The 19,848-nt window shown below is 50.5% G+C and overlaps 1 protein-coding gene across 14 annotated transcripts in view; it reads right to left on the reverse strand.

Moving 5' to 3' along the window:
* Positions 1-17,829, reverse strand: part of MVB12B (multivesicular body subunit 12B) — a 205,426-nt gene extending 187,597 nt beyond the window's left edge. For 12 of the 14 annotated variants that reach the window (XM_060154352.1, XM_060154348.1, XM_060154345.1 and 9 more), the window contains exons 1-2: positions 17,675-17,829; positions 4,371-4,493 (exon numbers count right to left, since the gene is read on the reverse strand). In XM_060154352.1, the coding sequence (XP_060010335.1) occupies positions 4,371-4,493; positions 17,675-17,755 (204 nt within the window). In that variant the 5' untranslated portion in view covers positions 17,756-17,829. Of the gene's footprint in view, positions 1-4,370; positions 4,494-5,698; positions 5,818-17,674 lie in introns of all 14 variants that reach the window. The other 2 variants (XM_060154341.1, XM_060154343.1) reach the window with 2 other exon arrangements.
* Positions 17,830-19,848: the final 2,019 nt, after the last annotated feature.

Below are 19,848 nucleotides of genomic sequence, written 5' to 3' on the forward strand. Positions count from 1 at the left end.
CACAGCACTTCCTGAGATAGACTTGTGGTGACCACGTGTACAGATTATTTAAGAATGACTTAACTTAGAGCAGTAGTTCTCAAAGTGTGGCCTCTGAGCCAGCAGCATCAACATCACCTGGCAACTGGTTACAATGCAAACTCTCAGCCCCACCCCAGACCTACTGCAGCAGGAATCTGGGGCGTGGGGTCCCCCAGAGGAATGAGGCCCACGAAAGCTTGAGAATCCCCAACCTGGACATCTGGAAACAGTCCTTGAACTAGGGGATAATCTGTCACTTCAGAGTCCCTGTGCCGAAAGACTCCTGTGTGTCAGGTGGGGTTTCTCAGGAAGGGAATGAAGGAGGTCTTAGATTGCAGTGAAGAAAAAGAAAAAAAAAAGCCTCCTAGGCTCTCTGAGGCCAAGACTCAATTTGGTGGGGCCCCTACACATGGCAGTTGTAAACGCTGTTAGGTAGAATTAAGGTAGCCAACAGCAAGGCAGAGGCCGGGCAGGGAGGGGTCGGAGGACGGACCTGGGTCTCAGCAGCAATATTCTCTGAGCCTCACTCTCTTGTTCCCATCATCCTCAGAGCTCCAGAAAAGTCTCATGAAAAGTAATTCTGGTCTCAGCTACTCTGTGGGAAACCATGGAAGGTCACAGAACAAGGGAGTGGAAGGAAAAGCAGTGCCCATCCCCACTCAGGCCAGAAAGAGGGGAGCAGCCTTGCCAGGTTAGCAGGGGGAGATGCACCCAGACAAGGGCGACCTCACAGATGTCACCAACAAAAATGGTGCAGCGTGTGGTGGCAGGGGAGAAGGCCAGAGCCGAAGGACCCCAAGCGCACTTGAGCCGGTGCCCTGGGAAATGCTCAGGAAAAGCTGGAGGAGAGACACTGGGCAGGCCTCAAGGCATGGAAAAAAGGGAGCAACTTCTAGAAGTTAAGCTGGAGAGGGTCGTGTTGTCACAATCCGGGACTTAGCAAGGAAAATGGGGAGATCTGGAAAGCTAGATCTGAAAGATGGAACAGTCTCTTAGGACTTCCCTTCAAAGCACTTACCACAATTTTATCTTACATTTACTTGTATGATCACTTAATTGTCTTTCTCCCTATCTAGACTTTAAGCTTCATGAAGGCAGGAATGTGTTTTCATTCACCACTATACCCCCAGCTCCTAGATAGACAGCACATAGTAGGTACCCAAAAATATAGGTTGGACAAATAAACAACTTAAAATTAAAACACTCTGGAGTGTTTGATTATTCTTTCTCTGTATTGTTGACTTTTTGTTTTTGCCAAAAAAGTACATCACCATATGAAATTATGTCACCAAGAAGTATATTATCAAAGGAAGCTATTTCCTTTTTGGAAAGAAAGAGTCATCTCACAAATACAGTGTTGTGGCTTTAGTCTGTGAGTTGTAAACACTCACTGAGAAAGGCAAGAGAATGCAGGTAAGAAGTATGATGTATTTCACTGGAAGTACACAGAAATACACCCAACAGTGGTCATCGGTGATGTCCAGCTTGATGCCCTTAGACACTGCAACATCCCAGAGGGACCTGGCAATCAAAGGTTAATTTTGTGCAGAGGAGTTTTAGCACGAAGTGCTCCCGTGGCATCACGATTCATTGAAAACTGCCCATCACATATGATAAAACAGCATGTGCTACCACACATCTACAACACAGAGTCATCCTACCAGGGACCATGGACACATGAGACCCACCCGCCCCCTGAGGGCAGGGAACCCCAGTCACTCCCAGGTCTGAGAGCGTGGCTGAGGGGCAGAAAGTGCAGGCTATTTCAGAGGGGACTGCAGAAACAGGGACAACAAATTGAGAAGTTTAGCAGATAATCCCCAGCCCCCAGCCGAGGAAGCTTCCCCTGACCTGCAGAGAAGTTACAAAATTAAATTTTTATAAACAAACACTTGGCATCTTTTACTTCAAGCAGCAACAGGGCCTCTGCTCATTTTAAAGTGGTTGTAGCATCGAGGGTCAGCAGCCCATCTAGCGCCTAGCTCTTGGGGCTGCGTGTCACGGTACTTAACGCGCCCTGTGCACAGGGAGGGATTAATCCTCCAGCAGATGCGACAGAGAGAGGCCTGGCCACAGTCCGCAGCAGAGCTTCCTCAGCCACCGCGCTTCTGTCTCAGTATCTCTGCAGCCCGGCCACCACCCAACGCCTCGCACTTCGGTTTGGATGTTGACCTCACACGAAACTCCTCCGGATAAAAGGAATGGGGAGTGCCTCCCTGCCTGCCCACCCCGTGCCTTCCCTCATTCCCCTCGAACTCAGGGTCAGACCTCTGAGGAAGCAGATGCTTATCTGGGAAGAGTCCAGCGGTCAGTCCAAAGAGAGGACTCCCGCCTCCCTCCCTGAAAGGGCTTTCGGAGGGAGCTCGGACGCTCTGCCTCGGCGTGCAGGGGCTGGGTAATTGCCGGGCTGACCCTCTGGAGCCGCCTGCCCTGCTCACCTTTCATGATAATGCCTGGTACAGCCTCATCATGAAATATGCTTATTAATCTTACTCATTTGACACTGCGCTCTTCTGCCCTGAGCTAGATGTTAGGAGAAAATGATAGGGATAGATTCTGCTCCTGTCAGACTTACCAAGACTTTCAGAAAACCAGACTATCAAAGGCCATCTGTCGCCCACTAGCCAAGCATTCACGGTGACCCCGAAGGTACAAGCAGAATGTTAAAGACACAGATCCGCAAGAGGGAACAGCGAGAAGACCTAGGCCACACCCCAGGTACCCCCCCGCCCCCAGAGAGCCGCCGCGGAGCCAGTCCTCCCAGAGATGGCATGTACCAAGCCCCCGACCTGATTCACGCCTCACTGCTTCATATCTAATTCATCAAAAGACACTTGGGCTTCTCAAATCAGGAACATTTTTATTAGCTTCCCCAGGAGTTTTATGGCACAAAGCCATACCTAATGATTCTATTTTATGGCAAGTTATACATTCAAACAGTGCTCTGAAGTCAGGCAGCAGGTAAGACTCAAATCTTTGTCAAAAAAAATTCCCCCGTTCTTTCACTTTTAAAATGTTTATAAGCTTTCAAACAGTTGGGAAAGTGATGTGGAGCATTTTAACAGGCTTCCCCTTCTCACACGGGGCCCGGCATGGGCCGACGCAAAATGCACCGCACTGTTCGCAACGGGAGCTGATTTCGTCTGCCCACCTCCTCCGCCTGGGGACATCTGGCAAGGTCTGGACACGGTTTTGGTTGTCACAACTTGGGGATTTGTGCTACTGGCATCTAGTAGGCAGAGGCCAGGGATGCTGCCCGACTACACACTATTTTCTGATCATCTGGTCCAAAATGTCAGTAGTGCCGAGGTTGAGAAACCCTGCCTTTGGGCTTCTTCTGGACTAGGCATGGCAGCCCTCCCACCCCTGGGACATCAGACACTGATCTGATCACTGTGCCAGGTTTTCAGTGCTGGCTAATGAGACTTGTATTCTTTTATGTATTCTTGGTGCACATTTTCAATGAGCAAGAATAAAACATCATATACAAAATGAGGAAAGTGAAAAAAAATCATCATAAACAAAATGAGGAAAGTGAAAATAAGACCACCTCAGAAGCTCAGAACACAGGACAACAGTCACTGTTAACTAAACCCTCCCAAGAGTTCCTCTGCACTTTTTAAGCTTCACCCAAAACGGAATTTACCTACTGAAAAAACAAAATAACCAATTCCAGCCATCGGTACTACTGAACACCACCACAGATGCCTGCTGAAAAGCAAAGCAAGTTCTCTGCTATACTGCGGTGATGTGGTCAGTGAGAGCCCTGGACTTGGGAGGGGGTCTGGTCCTGATTCACCACTCCCAAGGGCTGGGGCTCCGTCACTTCCCTTCTCAGAGCTTGAGTTCTCCTGATCAGCACAGTGGAGAGAAAGCAACTTCCCCTCCCAGCCTCCAGGGAATCATGAGAGCCAAATGAGTTCATGGGTAGGAAACTGCTTTGTAACCCGTAAGGGGCTATATAAACATACGTCGATACATTTATGACATTTATACATGTAGGACAATCTGTGACAGCAAACCAAGGGTCTTTCAGACTCGTGGATCCTTTTCATGAAATGTCACAGCTAGAAATGACTTTGGAAATCAACTAATCCAACCCTTTAATTTTACGGAATGTGAAGATGACCATCACAGAGGTCAAGGGACCCAGCTAAGGCCATGAAACAGCCCAGACGGGCTCAGGTCATCTACTCCCAAAGCAGGACGCTCCCCACGCCTTCCCATTGGTGACGTCTTCCCTCTCTGTTTTAAGTTCCTAGAGAGAAGCAGCACATCTTACACACAGGGTTCAGAGGGCCTTGAACACAGGAGATAACTATTTGCCGAATCAGCGAATCTTGACTTACTACGTCGTAGCCTGTCGGGGCTCGGTTCCGAGAAGCCACCACCCCCACTCCCGTGATGGGATCCATTGACGTCTCTGGCAAGGCTTCTGAAAGGTCTTTGACTTCAGGCATGGCGGATTGCTCCTGGTTCCAAAAAGGAAAAAGAAAGCGTACAATTCAAACGGAGCATTTAAAGTGAACGATGTAAAGTCTCGCACAGACAGAACCAGCGTCTTGGGGCAAATATCCTGAACTAAGCTCCACGTACCTGGACTGGCTAAGGGAGCCCTGGACCCTTTCCTCCGATCAAGAATTCAAGTCATCTCCAGCCCCTGCTCTTCTCAAGTGAGCTTTGAACACTCTCCTGCCCAGCTGCCTGACTTCTGAACAGACACCACCAGCTTCTCTGAGGATGAATCAGACACGGCTAAATCTAACAGTACCTTCCGTCTCTCTCCCTCACAATACCTCCCTGCAGAAGTGCAGCCTTCCAAATCCACAGCCTCTACCACATCCAAGGGAGGAATGTTCGGGCGGCAGAGCTTTGCAAACACACAGAAGAAAGTGCTCTGGGCATGGAGGTCAAGGCATGGCAGTGGAGTCCAGGCTCTGTGACTTACTAGCTGGTGACCGGGCAAGCAAGAGGTCAGGACACTGACAGTCGCAGAGCTGCTGTGAGAACTAAAGGAGTCACGTAAATCAAGGGCCTGGAGAGGTTCCCTGGCACATAGTAGGTGCTCAACGAAAAGCAGGTGAGACTGGAGGGTTTGGGATACACAGGTCCAGTGCAACTGGCCAGAAACATGGTTGGTGCTGCTCCCAAGAGGACCGGCGGGTCCCTTTGTTGTGTTTAATCCAGCAGGTCATGTGGGCACTTACTCAAAGCTAAACACTAACGATGACCATAATTCTTGTTGGGCACTTTGGGCGAAAGGGAGGGAAATGCAATTATTATTCTGCTGCTGATTGCCTCTTGATGTGACCAGAGGAGACAAGCAGAATAGAGAGAGAGCACCGGGTCTGGGCAGCTCGAGTGGCAGCGCATCAGAAAGCAAATGAAAAACCTAACACCTTATGTGAATGGCTTTTAGTGCTTTTAAAAGGACAAGCTGCGAAAAAGAGCAAGTTAAATTCTACCTCCTTCTGCAGCAATTGAACTCCATTGGCTGTGGGTCTGCCAGATCTCTCAAGGCTGGGTACTGCTTCTAAAGTAAACCAAACGCCCTGCTTAACTAGGCAGGCAGGAGGAATATTCTTAGTTCTCAGCCTCGAATCAGAAAAGGCAGAGGCTATTAAAACTGACTACAGCCTCCTGAATAGAAACAACCAGAATGCTGTATGCAAGTTACCGTGTAATCAGCGTCCCCTGGAACCCACGAAAGGCTCCAGAAACAGACTTGTCAGTGCAACGGAGCCAAGTCTCGGGTTAAGGCTAGGAAGTGCCTGGCAGCAGCCACACTCTCAGCTTCTGTTTATGACAAAAGCCAAACTAAGTTATGCTTTACTTAATTCTACTGAAAATAAACTTCTAGAAGCACAGGGCAGGGGGGACAGGACACCAAACCACATCACTGCATCGTTTTCTGTTTTCAAATTTCACTTACCAGGCAGCTTTACCTGCATAAAGAACAGGGTTTAATGCTTCCTGCACACAGTAGGCACTAAATAAATATTTACTGACGGAATCTGCATACATGCCCCCAATAAAGGTTTAGAATTAAATATCTGCACCAGCCCAATCCAAACACTGATCAAAAAGTACTTCACTTGGAAAACCCCATATTCCTGGTAACATGGAAATAACGTTGCTGCAGTTTGCAAAATATTGGTACCTGCTGTTGGTTACCAAAATGCTTGCAATTAACAACTCATTAATAGAATGTACAGTTCTGCCAGTGCTAAAATATCATGCTATGAATTTAATAAAGAACATCAGAGGTAAGTGTTGTTCTTTAAGATAGTAGGGCTTCCACTATCTGAGAGAGAGAGGGGGGAAGTGAGCATGCGAATAAATAAGAAACATTTTATTAGCTGAGAGATGCCCGTCCTCGGGTCACCACATTCTAAGCCACGTACTGATGACAAGGGCCCTCCTCTGCTCGGCAGCGTGAGCAAGGGCAGGGGGCTGACGCCGCTGCTCCCACAATGCACCGGGCAGCCCAGCACCGGGCCCCAAGATGGCTGCGGGCGGCCTCCCCGAGCAGACAAAGAAGCCGGCGGCCGGGCCCGCGTGCCTGGTCATGGCCCGGCCTGCAGGCTGGGAGGATGCGGCAGGCAGGGCATTAGCACCGAGCATCTCGGATGCACGCCTCCCTCTTTCCTCCCCCCCCCCCCGCCTCCCCCCCCCCCCCCCCGCAGTGACTGTGCCCTGGGGATCCAGCAGCCTTTGTGAGATACAGACAAATGACTCCTCGCCACGCGGAGCTCCGCAGTGGAGGAAGCACCACCACCAGCAAAGGAAGCTTTTAATGAGAAACGCCCAAGATATCCACGGCACAGGCAATCACTCAAAGCAGCCTGCCCTGAATTACATATTTTCTGACTGCAAATTACTCTTAACAGCGTCTCTACCGTCACTTCAATTGACCTTCCTAACAAAAGGCCATTTATTAACTAGCTCTCGGTGCTCCCCGGGCTGTGCGAAGCCTCCAGCCAGAAGGGATGGCACCACTGTGTCCGCGGCTGCCTGGGTCACAGGCCAGGCCTCTGCGAGGGGGAGAAGAGGCCATTAATGCCGGGCTGCAGAGCAGACCTGCCGCGGGGAGAGGAGCGGGGGGGGGGGGGCGGGGGGCAGGGTGTTTAAGGCCAACATTAACCTGTCTTGCAAGATGCGATGAAAACGCGAAGGCCTACTTGCAACAGCTGGTGTCATCCTCAGCACTGCCCGCCCAGCACCCACCTCTATCTCCAAATCCTAGCTGCACACAGAACACACTACACACCTCCCCACATCCGAACAGCACCCTGCAATTACCAAAAAGCTTTCTCGGGCTCCTTCTCAATCGATGCTCACACCAAACCCAGAAGGTGGCTGGGGCGTATTATCCCTATTTTAGAGGAGGAAAACGGAAGCCTGGAGTTCTCAGACACCAAGAGCTGGCAGAGGGCAGAGCCCAACGGGACCTCTGGCCCTCCTTCCCCAGTCTGGTCTGCTTTCCATACACTGTGTAGAGACAGACAGACTTACCATCCGATATCCCATCAAGAAAGCACTTTGAACACCAATTATATTTTAAAATGCCAACGCTCTTCTTTCTCTAGCTGTAGCCCAGTAACTGAAGCAAGGGGGAGAAAAGTACAGAAAGAAGTAACATGGGATTAATTTTCCCCACACCTCAGTTTCAACATTTCCCTCATAAATAATTTACAACAATAAAAATGAGCTAAGGCCATGTTTGTGTACGACGGAGGTAAATTTAGACCTAATGAGGGAGATCTGAGCCCTGCACAGGAGGGAACAGGTTGATGTATAGCACGGTGTGAGTGCGATCCACGGCACACGGGGGCTCCATTACCAACTGGAAGTCACAGGGCCAACCGGGGTGGAGGTACAATTGGGGAAACTTCTACCGTCCCAGCTGTGGCTGCAAGGAGGGCTTCCACAGAAAAAGCCAAAAGTTGATGCAGTATTTTAGAGGCCAAGATAGCAGATGCTGAGATTTCTGAGAACTACAGGATTGAGCCAACCTAAGGCTAAGTCGGTTCTCAGTAAACGCCAGGTAAGGAATGAAGATGGTGGCAGCACCTGGGAGTCACATCTGCCCTCGGGCACGGAGAGGGTACATCGGGGACACTGACCTTGATCTAGTCCTCCTAGCTTGACCTCGCAGGTCATTTGGTCCCTATCCCGACCTCTACCCCGAGTGTGCAGCCAGCCTCACTCAGATCACTGCCAAGGCTGGGGGCTACAGAGCCTCGCTCTGGACAGGCATGCCCGTGTCTGCCCCGAGAGGATTTCTCTGCAAGGTGGGGAGAGAGACAGAGAATGAGTGTATGAGTGTGTGTGTGTGTGTGTGTGTGTGTGTGTGTGTGTGTGTGTGTGTGTGAGTGTGTGTGTGTTGTACATGCTGGGACTAGAGGGGCTGGATGGGGTCAGTTAGGGTGAGGTGTGATTTCCAGGCCAGCAGGATTTTTTCCATGCTGTGTTCAATGAGTTCTATCCAATAACACTGGGTAAGAGAACAGCTTCCTACGTGAGCCTGCAATGCTGCAAACAGTGCCTGGGGGAGGCCCCAGCTCCCAGCACTGCAGCACCTCACCAGTGCTGTCATCCCAGGTTCACAGAGAAATGAACTTTAACTATAAAGCCCCTTCATACAGACAGCACACGGCTCCCTTGTAGCTGATCAAAGAATTACTACAACAGTGTACTTAATCCCTATAAGTCAGCAGTGCTGGGCTTAACTGATGCTGAACATTGTTTCAGAATCAAAGGCGTGCCTCCTGGCCCCAGTCTGGGAGAAAACTAAGCTACTGTATCACAGTTGAAAACTCAGGGGAACTTTGATATCATCTCTGTTTAATTTCCCCGGCCCTGTGAGCCTGGGGTTTATCTCGTTTTATCAGCTCCTGTACTGAAATCAAAACCCAACTAGCAGAGCTCAGACCTCTCTCCACGGAGGCCCTTCCAGCAGCAGGGTGGGGTGCAGGCCGAGGAGTTTAAAGCACTTTGCGCCCGGGGGCGGGGGGAGGCAACAACTGCCGGGGGGCAGGGGGTGCTGCCTTCAAAGGAGGCGCAGCAGGGACCCCGGGTGAGGAAGGAAGGCCGACTCAGAAGCGGAGCCCTCGCTGCCCACCAGAGCTGAAGGTGGGACTCGCACACAACTTCTGAGGAGAGTAATTTCAAAGTACTGCGGGGGGAGCACGTTAAATCGGGCTACTGCAGTTGAAATGACAAAACCAGTGAGTTAATTAAGTCCCTACAGAAGGATGAACTTGTGATCAGATTGTTTGAAATCCAAAGTCAAGGGCACAAAAGACAAACTGTCTGCCCACATCTAGCAGCTTGTGGGGCTGAGGAAAAGCAGTGGATAAATAGTTCACTCCCCGTGGGAAACGGCCGAAGAGCAGGGCCTCCACTGGGAACGGCCGTCCCCCAGGAAAAGCTCCGGCTCTGGCCATCGTGGGGCAGCTCTCTGCCTGTTTCCCAGCAGCAGCAGTGGTACCAGTGGGCTGCGGGGAACCCGTGCCCTCCTCTGTTGCTCCATGATTCCTGGCACCTTCCTGCTAACAAATCTTATGCAGGGGACAGAGGACAGGGGAGGCCAGGCTTCACCAGTGCACCCACAACACACACACATACACAAACTGGGCCACCTCAGGCAGCCCTGGTGCAGAGCCCTACCTCCTAAGGAGACTGCAGGCTGAGGCCAGAGTCCCTGCGGCAAACAGGCACATGGCCAGCCGGCTCTGGGGGCTGCCCATGGGGGACCCAGGCTGAGAGGCGTCCACTACGGAACCTCAGGATAGCATCCTGGCGCCACCTGTACTTGGGCCTGGATCACTTATCTAGTGACCAGTCAGAAACCAAATCGTTCTGACAAATGCTGTTGAGTACGACCTGGTGGCAACAGGCCACAGGCTGCTGGGAAGGCTGCTAAGACACTGGGGAACTAAAGCAAATATTTTCCTAAGCTCCCCTAGATCACAAAGAACTTTCCAGCTAGGGAACTAACAATGGCAAGCACTTCCTTTTTCTCCAGTGAAGGTCTGTTACTTCTAATAGGAGAATCTGGTGTACAAATGCATCCATTCCATCAGACCTATGTTTAGACTGATATTAACCATTGGATTACCAAACCGATTTTCCATAAACCATGTGAGGCGGGCCTGCGGTTTGGGCTGCTGCAGCCCGTACAGCGCAGTGCTAGACCCTGGAGTTCTCTCTCCCCAGATAAATCAGGATCAAGTTCTACAGCACTGCCGTGGCCAAAGGCCTGTCCCTACGGGCCCGAATGTGAAAAACCAGGGAGCCTCGTGCGGGCTCCAGGAGGAGGGGGCGTTCTCCAGTACACTGTGAGCCCCACCGCAACCTGCAACTCGCTCACAATCACTGCAAATGAAGGTCGTCCCCACCCACTCCCATCAGGTCTAGTGTCATACTGTCGCCTGGAGAGAAGGAAGAAGGACACTGACAGAAGGCAGATGCCCTACAACTGAACCCACCCCAGGAGGTCCCAAGAGCAACATTCTCTTGATATTCGGTGACATAAAATGGTCACAGCCTTGGCTTGATGGCCACAGTGTCCAGAGCAAAAATGTCACCTCAACGCTGGGCAAATGGGCTCCCAGGCCAGAATCATGAGAACACCTGGCTTCAGGTCAGCAGACACCTCCCATCACGACCACCCACTCTGTGACTTGCACATGGGTCTTCAGAGCTTCTCTGGTCATATAATCATTCTGTGTGCTGATGACTTCCAAATTACCTCCACGGCCCGGACTTTTCTCCTGAGACTCAGACGAGTGTGTCTAGTACCCTGCTGGCTATTGTCACCCAAGTGTCCCATTAATACCTCAAACCTGGCTGACCTTGCCATCCTCCCACCTGAAGCATCTCCCATGTTCCTGGTACCTAACAGGACCTGGTGCGTAACAGTCAGCCCACAAATGTTTACAGAGAGCCCTTGTGCTGAGCGTGAAACAATGGTGAAGATGGAAACCCCAACATTCTGGATGAGGAGTTCTCAAACTCTAGCATGCATGAGTCATCTGAAGAATTCCCTAAAACAGAGTCTTAAACCTACTCCCAGAGATACTGATTCAACAGGTCTAGGGTGGGGCCTGAGAAGCTGCATTTCTCTTTTATAAATTTATTTTATTTAATTCATGTTTATTTTTGGCTGTGTTGGGTCTTCGTTGCTGTGCACGGGCTTTCTATAGTTGCAGTGAGCGGGGGATACTCTTTGTTGCGGTGCGCGGTCTTTTCATTGTGGTGGCTTCTCTTGTTCTGGACCACAGGCTCTAGGCGCATGGGCTTCAGCAGTTGTGGCACACAGGCTTAGTTGCTCCACGGCATGTAGGATCTTCCTGGACCAGGGATCGAACCCGTGTCCCCTGCATTGGCAGGGAGATTCTTAGCCACTGCACCACCAGGGAAGTCCCAGAAGCTACATTTCTAACAAGATCCAGGTGATGCTGAAACAGCAGGTCCATAGTCCAAACTTTGACTACAAGGCAGTAGGTACTCATTAGATGTTTGATGAAGGAAGGAAGGGAGGGAGGGAGGAAGGAACCTGAAGGTCATCATCCATGGGGAACAGCCTCAGAGTAAGTCCCCCAGTCTTTCCCTCCCCAACACAGGTTGCCCAAGAGCACCCAGTTCCTCCCCTATGGCACCCATCCCACCATTCAAAATCTGGGTCACATCTCCCATTCACCCCAAACCTTCCCCACTGCCCAGCCAGACAGGTGCTGTCACTAAGAATCCTGATGTTGTCCAAGGACATGGCCTTAGCACATACATGTGCACACATGCACGCACGCACATACACACAGTCTTGCCTCTCAGAAGGCTATAATACTTTCCCTAGCAGAACATCAGTTATGTAAAGGTATATGTCCACCACAGTGCCTAGCCCACAATGAGAACTCAATAAATGGATTACGGATAGATAGATGGTTGGATGGATGGATGGACGGGAGGATGGATGAATGAAGTTCCTGTCCTCCTCTCAAAATCGCCAATGTTTCATCGGATTAAGGGGGGCATATAAAGCACCAGAGGCAATGGTGAGAGTGCCACGCTGGGGTCACTGATGCTCCACGCAGGACAAACACCACGATCCCAGGGCTGGGCCATCTGCCGAGGAAGGGAGGTGGGACTGTGGCACTCCAGGGGGTTCCAGAAGTGGGTGTGACTCAGCTGGAGCAGGCTGGATGAGGGCCTGGCAGGAGGCTGCACGAAGACTCCCCTAAGGAGTTTGTAAAAACTACAGCTGCCTGTTCCAACCCCCAGGTTCTGATCTAATTGATCTGGGCTGGGTCAGAGACTGGAGAACGCAGAGCCCAGGTGCAGTGCCACTGTGCTGGGTGACACAGCGACGAATAAGTCATGGGTACCGCCTGCAGGGCTCACGGGCTGGAGGAAATGTCCCGAAAGAAAGGGACCACAAATGAGGCGATGCTCCCTTTTGCTGGGCAGTCAGGGAGCTGGCCTTCCTGAAAGATGGAGGGTGCAGAGTACTGCAAGGAGTGCAGGCAAAAGACACGGCACCAACGGTGGCGTGAACAGTCCCAGACTGTCTGGGGAACTGTAAGTAGCAGATGGGCTCTGAAACAAGCTTATGAAACGCTTAAACAAACAAATAAACAAAACCGTTAAATACCTGTCTGCACTTCTCTGCTATTTCTAAGGTCTAAGTAATGATGTGGATCCACAGGAAGGAGCGCCCCAGTGGTCAGAAGGAAGAGATTCCCAAGTCTTGTGTTCCTATTTCCTCTCCTGTAAATGAATGCTTCTCAAGCCAAGGCCACTTCCTGCAGACCCTATAGGGCCTCTTCATGCTATTAGCTCAGGGAAGGATTGGGAGGTAAAGCAGAGGAATGGAAAGGGTGCAGACTTGGGACTCAGAGGGACCAGGGCTTGAGTCGCAGCTCTGACACAGCTGTGTGACCCCAAGCAATTCAACTGAATTGGGCTAAGTTTCCACGCCCCTCAAATTGGAATAATGGATGATAATATTTTCTTTACAAGGTTTTAATGTACATAAAGAACTTGCAGAACTTACATCAAAAGATACAATCAACAGAGTGAAAAGACATCAAAAAGAATGGGAGAAAATATTTGCAAATCATATACCTGATAAGAGGTTAAAATCCAAATCTATTAAGAACTCCTACAACTTAGCAATAACAAAAAGCAAATAACTCAATGAAAAAATGGGGAAAGGACTTGAAAAAGGACATTTCTCCAAAGCTGATATACAAGTGGCCAACAAGCATCTGAAAAGATGTTCAACATCATTCCTCATTAGGGAAATGCAAACCAAAACCACAGTGAGATATCATCTCATACCCATTAGGAAGGCTGCTACCAAAACCCAGAAAATTAGTGTTGGTGAGGATGTGGAAAAATCGGAAACCTGGTGCACTGTTGGCGGTAATGGAAATGCAGCAGCTACGGAAAACGCTGTGGTGATTCCTCAAGATATGAAAAATAGAATTACTATATGACCTGGCAATTCCACTTCTGGATATATACCCAAAAGAACTGAATACAGGGTCTCAAAGAGATATTTGTACATACATGCTCACAGCAGCATTATTTGCGATAGCCAAAAGGTGGAAGCAACCCAAGTGTCCACAGACAGGTAAATGCATAAGCAAAATGTGGTCTATACATACAAGGTAGTATTATTCAGTCTTAAAAAAGGAAGGAAATTCTGACACTTGTTGCAGTGTGGGTGAACCTTGAAGACATTATGCTAAGTGACATAAGGCAGTCACAGAGAGACAAATACTCACAAATATGATTCCATTTATATGAGGTACTTGGAGTAGTCAAATTCCTAGAAAGTAGAATGGTGGTTGCCAGAGGCTGGGGAGGGGGAAACAGGAGTTTTATGAGTACAGTTGACCTTTGAACAATGAAGGGGTTAGGAGTGCCAAACCTTCCAGCAGTCGAAAATCCGAATATACCTTAGAGTTGGCCCTCCAAATTCGGAGTTCCTCTGTATCTGTGGTTCTGCATCTGGGGATTCAACCGACCGCGGACGGTGTAGTACTGCAGTAGTTACTATGGAAACAATTCCACGTATAAGTGGACCTGCGCAGTTCATACCCATGTTGTTCAAGAGTCAACTGTATAGAGTTTTAGTTTTGCAAGATGAAAACGTTCTGGAGATTCGCTGCACAACAGAATGAATGTACTTAATGCCACTGATGTATACATTTAAAAACAATTAGGATGGTAAATTTTATTTTGTGTGTTTCACAATATTTTTAAAAGGCATCTATAATTGGGGTTCTCAAATTTCAGTAAGCATCAGTTCAACCCAAGATTCTTGGTAAACATGCAGATTCTGGGGCCCCTTCCCCAGATATTCTGATTCAAGATCTGGGTTTGAGGCCCTGGGTTCTGCATTTTAATAAACATCCTAAGGGTTCTTTCTTAGTTCATTAAGAATTCATCTATTTCTCTCTCATAAAGGATTTTTTTTGAACATTTTGCTGTGCTGATCAGTATCTGTTTGAAAAAAAGAAGTGTGTGTGTGTGTGTGTGTGTGTGTGTGTGTGTGTGTGTGTGTAGAACAATCCCGTGTTGATCCTAGCCACAGGCCCAGCAAGACGGCCCTCCAGTCTTCAGGGGAGTATGGGATGCTGCAGAGCTCTAGTATGTGACCCCTGGGCTCTAGGCCCACGGGCCTCTCACATTTCAGCCTAGACAAGCTCTGCATCCCGCCAGAAGTGTGTCAAGTAAACCAACGCTTGCCCACAGGATGTCCCCAACAAGAAGGCAACGTCAAGCACACCCTGCCTCCCATGCAGCTGGAGAGAAGAGATGTGAGGTTGGCAACCCCGCTGCAAACAGTGCCGACAATTCAGGGAAACCACAATTCCCAAGGGCGGCCCAGCGAGCACAAAGCCAAGGAGAGCCAGTGGGGCCAGTGCAACGCTGATCAGGGAGGGCCTCAGAGAGAGCGAGAACAGCCTGGGGAGAGGCAGCTCATTCAAAGAACCCAGGCCTTCCCTCCCACAAGCCAACGCGCAACCGAGACGGCTCACTCAACCACAGCCAACTAAATACAGTGTTCTCAGCCCACCACATCCAACCATGTAGTCATTTGTTATTTTCACCATCATAATAGCACCTTTGACATTTCCCACTCTTGACTCCAACACCATCATGACTTTCCAGTGTGGCAAGGATGTCGCTCTTTGAGCACGAAGCATGGAGCAGTTCCAACCTGCTAAGGCAGCGGGGCCGGGGACACTTGGATTCTGATGCTTCCTCAAGCAAATCTGCTGTGAAACTGATAGAGATGAACCTTCAGCGCCCACTCCCCCCTTCCAAGGCCCTGAGAGGGGATCACAATGTGTTCACACCGTTGTATGGTTTTGTAAAGCACCAAGATATCCTGGTACACAAACAAGACATTCTTGCATTGTTTTTCTTATAGTCCTCCCCCACCACAACAAACTGTCAAAACAGCAGACCCACAAAACCAGGGTCTGACGTTAGATCCCACTTACATTTAGTGAGGACCCACCAACGCCCTCCACAGTGTCACACACATTCATACACATTAGCCCATTCAGCCTTACGGGGTAGCTTTTATTCTTAGGCCCCTTTAACAAATGAGGAAATGGGGATTCAGAAAGGTCCCATGAGGTTCCATGACTTGCCTAGGGTCTCCTGGGTTCCAGGAGGTAAACTGACATTCTAAGCCCAGTGTTCTTTCTACTCTACCATCCCTTCCTAGTGGCCCTAAATAATAACCACAAACAGAAAGGCACTCTAAAAAAACCTGAAGCTACTCTTCTGATTAACCAGTTAACAAACCCTTAATAATAACCACTAATTTTTAATTTTTTTAATTTTATTTTTTTAACCACGCCATGCAGCACGCAGGATCTTAGTTCCCCAACCAGGGATCAAACCTGTGCCCCCTGCAGTGGAAGCGCAGAGTCTTAACCAGTGGACCGTCAGGGAAGTCCCAATAACCACTAATTTCTATTAACTACTTGCCCTGTGGCATGAATGGAGCTGAGCACTTCTAATATTTCATTTACTTCTTACTATAATTCTATGAGATAGATATTGTCATTAGCCTCACTCTACAGATGAGGAAACTGAGGCTCAGAAAAGTTCACTAATTTCCCTAAGAACACACAGTAAGTAGAAAAGCCAAGGCTTAAGCTGAGGCCTAATTATAAAGTCCTTGCATTTAATCATGGTGCACTGTTCCAGCTAAAAGTGGGGAAAAGCCCACCAGCGGGAAGGAGGCAGGGCAGGGAAATGCCTTCAGCATAAGTCAGGAGTGCGGCCTAAATGCTAAAAGGAAGGAATAAAAAATGTGGATTAAAGAAGATGATCCTAAGCTCAAATGAACCAGTAATTGCTGTGTCAACTGCTGCACATGGGTCTTGGCGCCCAGGTCCCAGAAGAGGCCCCATTTAAATATTCTATGCGTGGCACAATATCTTGAAATACCTGGTTCAATTTTCCACAAGCAAGAAAGGTGTCACCTGTCTCCTGTACTAATCTTCTGAGTACACTGAGTTTTTGAGTTAGTCTAGGCTTCCACACAGCTTATCTCCTAACTTTTCTAAGGCTTTTCTGGTGCAGCTGATAAGATTTTCTTGCCCTGTTAAAATGAGATGAGATCCAGCCAGCTGTCGAGAAATGTACAATGAGATTATACTGAGAAGGAATCATGGAGACAAAGGCCCCTAAAGAGACTCTGGCCTGCTGTCTGCTTTGTGGCAGAAAACTGAGCGGGGGGCTGGTTCGTGGGTGGGGGCGGGGAGCAGAGAAGGAGCAACAGCCATTTGCCTTTGGCCCTCCTGTGGCCTTCCCCTGTGCCTTGCTGAAGAGGCTGCAGAGGGGCAGGGAATACAAGAGTCATTTTTAATGGCCGGAAAGGCTGATGATTCAGGAAGAGTTGTATGTTGGTAACAAAGAGGACGAAGATGCTCAAGGGTCTGCCTTCTTCACCCGGCCCCTGCCCCTGAGCCTCACTTGCGCTGGAGTCCCCGTGGGGTGACCATCAACAGGCGCACCACCCTTCGAGCCTGGGTACTCTGGGTCTTGGGTGCCCCAGCCGGCACCTCACCTTGCACACAGGTGCCCTGGAGTTTGGGTGTCCTCTCTGCTCTGCCCAGGTCACAGATGAGGCCGCACCCTAGATCATGCCCGAGGCTCAGGTGCAGTCAGCTCGGCACCCACGTGACTACAGAGAGTGGCCCCCGGGCCCGGCCAGTGAAACCACTGTCCGGGTCTGTGCAGGTGGCCGCCGTGCCCCGGCACAGGTGGGCCGCTTCACCTCTCACTTGGGCGGACGTGGCTCTCGGGAGCCCTCACCAGCCCCGGCCCAGGTTACGCTGCTCGCACCCTGGTCCCCGAGCTCCCTCCGGCTCCGCCAAGCCGCAAGGCCAAGCCGGGGACGGGAAGCCGCGGCGCGCGCAGGGCCGAGCAGAGGCCGCCGGGCCTGTCCCCGCGGCCGGCCGGGCACACAGCCCGCAGGCCTCGGTGCGGCCCGGCTCCGCCCGTCCACCCGCCCCTCGGCCCGGGGCCTGCGCCGGCCCGCCCGCCCGCCCGCGGGGGCAGCAAGGGCGGCTCGGCCGAGCCTCCGCGGCGCCCAGCCCGCCCTGCCTCACTTAACTGTTCCCCGCTGGGGCGGCGGTGGCGGCGGCTGCGGCGGCGGCGGGTCCCGGCTCCGTCTCACGCAGAAGCAGCTTCTCATCGCCCGGGCGGCGCGGAAGGGGCCGGGCCCGGGGCCCAGGCGGCGGGACCGGCGCCGCAGGTCGAGCGCGAGCCTCACCGGGGAGCGGCAGCGGCAGGGGCGGGGCGCGGCCTGGCGGCGGCGGCGGCAGCAACAACAGCGGCGGCTCCTTCCGCGGGCCGCGGCGGCGGGCCGGGGCCTCCCGGCTCTGGCGCTGGCTCCGTGGGAGGCGCCGGGCGCCCGAGGCTGGCTCGGGCGGGAGGAGGGAGCGGGAGCCCTCGCGTCCGGAGCCCGCGCCGCCGCCTGGCCGGCACCCCGCCTCCCCGCGGCCCGGCCCGTTAGCCCCGGGCAGGGCCCCGGCGCCGCCGACCTGGCCTCTCCGAGTACGCAGGCGGCCCCCGCCCCAGCCCAGACCCACGGGAGCCCCGGGCCTGTCGGAGCCTGGGCCCCCAATTGCCCCCCTCCCCCAAGTTGGCCTCTTCCAGGGACCCGCAGCCTCCTCAGCTCTCCTAGGCCTCATTGTACCCTAGACTAATCCTTCAGCACAGCCTTAGATCCCTAGAAGCCCCCCAGGCCACACACACACCACCCGCCCCCCGTCACTTGTAGGGACACCCAGCCCTACTGAACCCCAAGCCAATCCTTCAGTTCATTACAGTTCAGGAGACCCACTGGTCCAGCTGACCCCACATAAGCTTTGCTTGGCCCTAGTCCCCACTGCTAATACCAGGCCTCTCAAACTGACCCCGATCTCCTAGCAATTCTCTGCCTTCCCCTTATGCTGGGCAAATGATCTACCCACAGAGGTCTATAGCAAGAACTATTGAGGGCTGGCCTCCAGGAAGCATGTAGAAGAAGTTTAAGCACACCTATCGCCCTACAGTACTTTAGAAAAGGTACAAGCCAGAGGAGAAAATGGAACTGGATGAGGAAGGGGGTCCAGAGCTTGGCCCTCAGCGAGGGTGGCTACTATGAAAGGTGGGAGTCAACTCTGCACCCTTAACCAAAAATGCTGTACACAGCCCCAGCAAGGCACCCCGGAGCAGTAGCCAGCATGCTATTTGTCAGAGCTGAGGACCCTGCAGGACTGATCAGCCTCACTTCGCTAATGCCTCAAGTGTAATTTTCACACATTCTAGGCTTTTCTAAAATAGCTGTTTGATCCTAAAGAAAAGGGTGCCAGGAAGAATTGGCTGGTGGGAAAAAATGTCCTGTGGGGAAGCCTTGTTAGTGTGTGCATTCCTGAGCAACTGTATCACTCAGAAATGCCACTACTTCAGATGGTTTTACAGGCAAGTTCTATCAAACCATTAAGGGACAGATAATCCTTATGTTATTTAAACTGTTACACAGAAAAAAAAGTTTTCCATTTCACTTCCGAAGTTTAGCATAACTCTGATAACAAAACTGACAGAGATAACACCAAAATGGAGAATTACAGATCAGTTATAGAACACTAGTCTCCAGAGAATTTAATGTGTTTTTTGAAAGAGGTTCTGCAGTCAAATAACTTGAGAAAGTGCTAGTGCTGGATGCCATTTCTAGTCTATATCTTTTGGAGAATACAATAAGTATTATTAAGGTCTCTGTGAAGTCCAAGAGTAAAGAAACCTGATTAACCTGGCATTTCCCAAACTCATATGAGCCAGGACCACCTGTTCAAAGTTCACCAATTAATCTCTAACATGTGAATCATTACTCTTATAGACCAATCTGCTTAACTATATAGTAGTTGCAAAATTTTAGCAATTTGAATCCAACTTGCTGTAAAACAAGTCAAAATCCACCATAATCAAGCAAGATTTATTCCAAAAGTACAAGGATGATTCAACATTAGGGAGTATGTAAATTCATTTCATTATTAAAGAAAAGTAAATCACAGGATATTATCAACAGGAGAAATACTTTTAAAATATTTGATAAATTCAACACCAATACCTTACAATTTTCTTAAAAAACTCTTAATGAACTAGGAAGAAAACTTAAGTTTCTTAACATGACAAAGTTTATTTATCAGAAGCCATCCACAAACATATTTAATGGTAAGACACTAAGGGTATTCTCATTTAAGTCAGAAACAAAACAAGAATGCCCATTAAAATTGGTACAAACTA

This window comes from Lagenorhynchus albirostris, chromosome 7, assembly GCF_949774975.1.
Source record: "Lagenorhynchus albirostris chromosome 7, mLagAlb1.1, whole genome shotgun sequence".
NCBI classification, from domain to species: Eukaryota; Metazoa; Chordata; class Mammalia; order Artiodactyla; family Delphinidae; genus Lagenorhynchus; species Lagenorhynchus albirostris.